The following is a 7,500-nucleotide window of genomic DNA, read 5'->3' on the forward strand; positions in this document are numbered from 1 at the left end:
CTTAAACACATGAACCCATACCTCAAACACATGAACCCATACCTCAAACACATGAACCCATACCTTAAACACATGTACCCATACCTCAAACACATGTACCCATACCTTAAACACATGTACCCATACCTCAAACACATGTACCCTTAAACACATGTACCCATACCTCAAACACATGAACCCATACCTCAAACACATGAACCCATACCTCAAACACATGAACCCATACCTCAAACACATGTACCCATACCTCAAACACATGAACCCATACCTCAAACACATGAACCCATATCTTAAACACATGAACCCATACCTCAAACACATGAACCCATACCTCAAACACATGTACCCATACCTCAAACAAATGTACCCATACCTCAAACACATGAACCCATACCTCAAACACAGGTACCCTCAAACACATGTACCCATACCTCAAACACATGAACCCATACCTCAAACACATCTACCCATACCTCAAACACATCTACCCATACCTCAAACACATGTACCCATACCTCAAACACATGTACCCATACCTCAAACACATGTACCCATACCTCAAACACATGTACCCATACCTTAAACACATGAACCCATACCTTAAACACATGAACCCATATCTTAAACACATGTACCCATACCTCAAACACATGTACCCATACCTCAAACACATGTATCCTTAAACACATGAACCCGTACCTCAAACACATGTACCCTTAAACACATGTACCCATACCTCAAACACATGTACCCATACCTCAAACACATGAACCCATACCTCAAACACATGAACCCATACCTTAAACACATGTACCCGTACCTCAAACACATGTACCCATACCTTAAACAAAAGCGCTGCTTTGCACTCTAGTTGCAGTTCTGCATCCAAAACACATTGGGTCATTGCAACCACTCAAATACACACCTGAAGGCTCTTACTTGCAAAACTGAACACCAATCAGCCAGCTACAGAAAGTCCTCAGTTTAGCCATTTCAAGAACTTTGCAAGCATGGATGGAGGGAGAGTGAGAGGCAGAGGTAGAGCAAGAGGAAGAGGACGAAGAAGAGGAGGAAGAGGAGGAGGAGGAGGAGGAGGCCATGCACAGACCCCTATTTCTGATGATATAAGAGCAACTTTGGTGGACCATGTCATCAACCATGGCCTGACTATGAGGGACGCTGGGCAGGGAGTCCACCCACATCTAAGCTGCTTCACAGTGGCATCTGTAATAAGATCATTCTGTCTGGAAACCAGGTATGTCTTCACCTCTCTACCTTCTACTCTGTACTACAGTATATCACATTACCTTCTACTCTGTACTACAGTATATCACATTACCTTCTACTCTGTACTACAGTATATCACATTACCTTCTACTCTGTACTACAGTATATCACATTACCATCTACTCTGTACTACAGTATATCACATTACCATACTCTGTACTACAGTACATCACATTACCATACTCTATACTACAGTATATGACATTACCATACTCTGTACTACAGTATATCACATTACCATACTCTGTACTACAGTATATCACATTACCATACTCTATACTACAGTATATCACATTACCATACTCTGTACTACAGTACATCACATTACCAGTGCTGCAGGGTGCTGCAGCGTGCTGCAGGGTGCTAATGCTAGTTTTTGTGAAACATACCATGATTACTTATATTGAGATGTTTCAGTACAGTGGATGATACAGTATATACAGTAAAGTGCTGTAAGAAAAAGAAGCAAACCGGTGACGGTGTGTGTGGTTGTATTTCTGTAGAATGACTAGAAGACCTTCTGGGGGAGGACGCCAACGCCTGCTCACACAACTGGACCTAGTGAGGGCAGACAATGCCGTCCGTCTCCACCAGCTACGACAGAAAATACTTGCAGACAGGCAAGTGTTCAACAAGATAAATCATGTGAGCATCACCACCATCAGACGCATCTTGGGAAAACACATCATCACCATGAAGCAGGTCTACAGGGTCCCACCATGAAGCAGGTCTACAGGGTCCCACCATGAAGCAGGTCTACAGGGTCCCACCATGAAGCAGGTCTACAGGGTCCCACCATGAAGCAGGTCTACAGGGTCCCATTTGAGAGGAACAGGGTCAGGGTCAAAGTGTAACTGTCCTCTACATTTACAGTATTGGTGAAATCCAGCAGCAGCTGAATATGTACCATATCAGTACCACATGGATCCATTCGGAGAGCTACACAGGTACCTGTGTGACGGGGTGGGGGTCCTGTATGTGTAGCACTGTAGTAATAACTAATGTTGGCCATGGATGGAGCTGCACAGCCTCATGAATTCATTTTCATTGAAGTTGGATTCGATCTGAGCAAAACAAGACAACAGGGGCGTAATGTAATTGGCCAGAAGGGCAATTGTGCACGTCCCGGGGCAGCGTGGGGGAAATATCATATTGTGTGCTGCCATAAGCCTTTGAGGGCTTCTGCTTCATCATGCAAAACTAGGTCCATACAATAGCCAACATATACTCACATTTCTTGCCCCCTTACTCACCTTTTTTAAACCCTATAGAGGAATTGTTTTCGGCTTGGAGATGGTGTGTATATGACCGCCAACCACATGCCTGCATGCCTCTTCTGCAGGCATTGGAACAGGCCTGCAGCAACATTCAGGTGACATTCTGGTTTCAACATGCAAGGGGATATTTTCCTCGGTGCCTAGCGGGAGAAGTCCTGCGGCCAGACCCCAACAGACGGCGGGATCCATGAGCCCACGTATGCACAATGACCATGATTTTCTGTGTTCACAGTATAGTGTTTTTTCTATTTTTTTTTTTTTTGCTTTATCTGAATTCATGTTACTGCAATGGACAATATTGAGTCGGCCTATTTGCTTTTTTGGTTGTTTGAAAATGTGCCTCCTGAATAAAGAGTGAACATCAAAGACTGCAGTGTTTTATATAAAGTAGACTAGTGTGTTCCCCCGGATCTGAAAGTGTACGCATGTAGTACGTGTCATTTTGACAAAGGATTGTTAGGTTCTGATAGTAGAGTTTAGGTTCTGATAGCAGAGTTTAGGTTCTGATAGTAGAGTTTAGGTTCTGATAGCAGAGTTTAGGTTCTGATAGCAGAGTTTAGGTTCTGATAGTAGAGTTTAGGTTTGATAGTAGAGTTTAGGTTCTGATAGCAGAGTTTAGGTTTGATAGTAGAGTTTAGGTTCTGATAGCAGAGTTTAGGTAGGTAGGTATATGTCCCAGTGTTGTCATGGTTACTTGTGTGTAGAGTTTTGGCACAATGAGCAAAGTTTTGCAAAATGTGTTCAAGCAACGTAAACTGTAATATAAAGTCTCAGTTATTATATTTTATTGTCATTATAAAAGCTTTTTTTCTCTCATGTGAGACCTGTTTAAATAAAAATGACTCAAGAAAAGAAATCTTATTATTTTAACGGACTGAATAAAAACGTAACCTTTTATTTAAATATGAATAAAATATAAATTATTTATTTAAATATAAACAAAGTAAAGTTTCATTCGGCAGCTTTTATGTGACGAAGCAGCGAGAACACTGATAACCGGATCAGAACTGCAGAGACATGTTCTTCTTATTGGAACCTAACAGAACAGAACCAAACAGAACAGAACCAAACAGAACAGAACCAAACAGAACAGAACCAAACAGAACCTTGCTGAAGATCCAAGGAGAACAGGCTGGACTCGTATGAGGTCATCACAGTTTTAAATGTAACAAAATAATAATATAATAAAAAACAAATAATAAATATATTAAATATTTTTTATAAAATAAATAAAAAGAGAGTTTGTTTGTCCTGATTGTATAAGTGTATAAAATTAGAATAATAACGAATTATAATTAATAATAATTAATCCCGTCAGTCAGGCTTAGTGACAAACACACCTGCAGCTATCTGCCACATACCAGGAAACACTGCCGATCATGTGACATCCCAGAACCAGGAAACACTGCTGATCATGTGACATCCCAGAACCAGGAAACACTGCCGATCATGTGACATCCCAGAACCAGGAAACACTGCCGATCATGTGACATCCCAGAACCAGGAAACACTGCGGTATGTGGTCCGTCTGGTTTCCAGCAACACAATCAAGCAGCTCCGCTCCATGCATGAAGAGGCCAGCTACGCCTTCCCCAATGCTAACATTTGGATCCCTATCATTAATTTCTCACCACGCTTATCCACAGCACAAAAGAACAACCTACATACAATCAACCACAACATAGAACACAACTTCCCTTTTCCTCACCCACTTCCGCAGGAACTCTTCCACACGCAAAAGGATAACATCCACTGGACCCCGGAAACTGCTAGTGGGGTCCTCTCTCACTGGTGCAGACAACTCAACATAACCCTGCCTGGTGGGAGTGGGGCCCCGCTGTAGTGACCGACCCACTTCACCTATAAAGTCAACACATACACATGATACTTACCTTGAAAGAACAATATCTCCATATTAAGGCCAACACATAGCAATAGAGTACAGCATTGGGGAGGGCGTACCTCGGACCCCACTGTCATTTACAACCCACCCCAACAATGCATATTACTCACCTCAAGTTCACTATAGGCCACATCAGGATCCCTGTTCCTGGGGAGGAGAGTGGAGAGAATCTGGAGCAAGAAAACTTCATAGATTTCACCTAGGTTTATTTAACATACCTTTGTCTACTAACCATAACTTTCTCTACATAGCTCAGACAGAGATTCACCTCCACACACACCATCACCTAAAAATCAACCAATAAAAATAAAAATATCAAAAGAAAATTATCTGCGTCTTCTTACATGTGTGTTCAATTTAAGGTCAACTGTACTCTGTTCAAATAACGAGGTCATTGTACCTCCATCTTGTTTGTCCTGGGCTGCATCTGTGTCTGGTCAAATGTACAAATCACACACATCAAATAAGCCACAATGTTTACAGGTTTACAGGTTTACAGGTTTACAGGTTTACACAGGTTTTCAAGGTTTTTGGTGATTTTCAGTTTTTTTATTGTGTTTTTTTGGGGGGGGAAAATGAAGGCCATGTATATATATATATATATATATATACAGTATCTCACAAAAGTGAGTACACCCCTCACTTTTTGCAAATATTTTATTATATCTTTTCATGGGACAACACTATAGAAATGAAACTTTGATATGCGTGTACAGCTTGTATAGCTTATAGATTTACTGTTAAATTGTATCAAAGTTTCATTTCTATAGTGTTGCCCCATGAAAAGATATAATGAAATATTTGCAAAAATATGAGGGGTGTACTCACTTCTGTGAGATACTGTATATGTACAGAACCTATCCCTATACAGAACTTAACCCTGTACAGAACCTATCCCTGTACAGGGTTAAGTTCTGTACAGGGATAGGTTCTGTACAGGGTTAGGGATCATAGGGTTTAAAATAACCATCTGGGGGAGCGTGGAGGAGTTCTGAGGTTTTCATCCAACACTGAGGAGATCCTTAAGAAGTGGCACCTGAGACAGTATCTGGTCAGGAAGCTGAGATCGTAAATAAAAACATTCTCCTGACCTTTTAGCGCTCCTTCGTCCAGAGCGTCCTAACATTCTCATTCATCTCCTGGTTTTATTCCATCAGCCTGCAAGATCGGACACGTTTACTTCGCATCACCAAAGTCTGCTCTAAAATCATTGGACACCCTGTTGGAGCTCTGACAAACACTCCACAGTGCTCACAGGATCATACACGACTCCTCACACACTCTACTCTCAGTGTTTGAGTGGCTCCCATCAGGCTGTGCTGTCCACGCTGCAGTCCAGCTCCTGACCTCTGACCCCTCCCTGTCCCAACATCACTGCCCCTTGACTGACTGAATGCACACAGGCATGAAGCACAGAGCACTTTGACAGTGATGGTCGCTGGAAATATTCTGACTGTAGGACTTTGTGTATAATTTTATGTTGTTTGATGTTTTGTTTGTCCTTTTTTAGTGATGCTGCTCCTCATGCCTTTTAAATTGCCGCTCTGGGACAAATAAAGAGTTTTGAATTGAATTGACACTCTTTCTGGGTGTGTAGACTTTTTGCCCAATTTGTAGCCATTTTCAATGCTTCCTGCCAATCATCCAAGGGTAAGGAGTTGATTTTGGACCCTAACCCTTCTTTTTTAATTGTTTGGTACAGTTCTTCTTTAAAGTGCTCCTGCGGTAAGATCTGCAAGAACTTAAGGGGCCTCAAAATACACCAGGCCAAGAACAAGTGTGGGAAGGGGGAGACACAGGTGCAGCGCACAGACTTAAAGTCCGGTGAGACACAGGAAATCTCCAGTCAGGAAGCATCCCACAGTGCTGGAGCCTGATTCCATGAAGGAGAGGATCAAGTGGCCAAAGATGTCCGACATCGAGTGGGTCCGCTTTGATGAGGACATGGATAGAGTCCTTGAAGTCACATTAGCGGGAACAACAGAGCGGAAAGTGAACTGGCTTACTGAAGTCACGTACAACCTAGCAAAAGAACGATTCGAAACAATAGAAAGAAAGGTCAACATCAAGGCAGGAAAACAACCAAACAGAAGAGAGAGGGAGATCCACAATGTAAGGAAAGAGATCCTTAACAGTGAGCCTTAACAGGAGGTACAAAACAAGCAACGCTGAGGAAAGGGTTAGGCCCGGTTCATAAAGGATCCCTAAAACTTCACCAGGTCCTTGCTGGGAGAAGCAAAATCTGGGAGTCTGATTACCCCTAAAGAGGATGTGGAGGCATTTCTCAAGGAGACGCACAGGAACCCAAACAGCCGTCTACCCCTAGACGAACATCCCGAAATTGGCATGACAGAGCCCGCCACCATCATGCTCAACACCAACGGACCAACCTGGAAGGAAGTCCAGGATGTGGTTAAAAAGGCACGAGCGGCTTCAGAGCCAGCCCCCAATGCTATACCCTACAGGGTGTACAAGGAGTGCCCAAAGCTCCTCCGGCGGTTATGGAAACTGCTGTGGAGGATCTGAAATACAGGCACTGTTCCATCAAGTTGGCAGAAGGTGGAAGGATGCTTTTTCCCTGAAGAGGAAGGCTCATCAAGCATAAGCCATTTCCGAACCATCTCCCTACTCAGCGTTGAATGTAAAATCTTCTCAATGCTGGCAAAGACGATGACCACGTACCTGATCGAAAATGGATATGTGAACACTTCTGTCCAAAACGGAGGGATTCCAGGATTTGCAGGATGCCTGGAACACACAGGAGTCCTGGAGGAAAGCAAGAGCTGTGGAGCTAGCATCCCAGGGAGCCGGGACAAGGTGGGACCTCCTGAAGAGGAAGTTGACATGGGCTGACCACTGGAGGCTTGGGCCATTCTGGATCTCCTTCCTGTTGAGGGCAGTCTATGACACCCTTCCAACCCCTGTGAATTTGCACATGTGGGGCATTAGAGATTACCCAACATGCAAGCTAACCATGGCCCACATCTTGACAGGATGCAAGATCTCCTGCAGTCAGCCCAAGCATGGGAACTT

At 43.2% G+C, this 7,500-nt stretch overlaps 1 protein-coding gene across 1 annotated transcript in view; it reads left to right on the forward strand.

Moving 5' to 3' along the window:
- Window positions 1-7,441: 7,441 nt before the first annotated feature.
- Window positions 7,442-7,500, forward strand: part of LOC128374501 (dentin sialophosphoprotein-like) — an 8,782-nt gene continuing 8,723 nt past the window's right edge. The window contains exon 1 of the mRNA XM_053334770.1: window positions 7,442-7,478. Coding sequence (XP_053190745.1) covers window positions 7,442-7,478 — 37 coding nt within the window. The remainder of the gene's footprint in view (window positions 7,479-7,500) is intronic.

The sequence above is a fragment of the Scomber japonicus genome, chromosome 15, assembly GCF_027409825.1.
Source record: "Scomber japonicus isolate fScoJap1 chromosome 15, fScoJap1.pri, whole genome shotgun sequence".
In the NCBI taxonomy this organism is placed as follows: domain Eukaryota; kingdom Metazoa; phylum Chordata; class Actinopteri; order Scombriformes; family Scombridae; genus Scomber; species Scomber japonicus.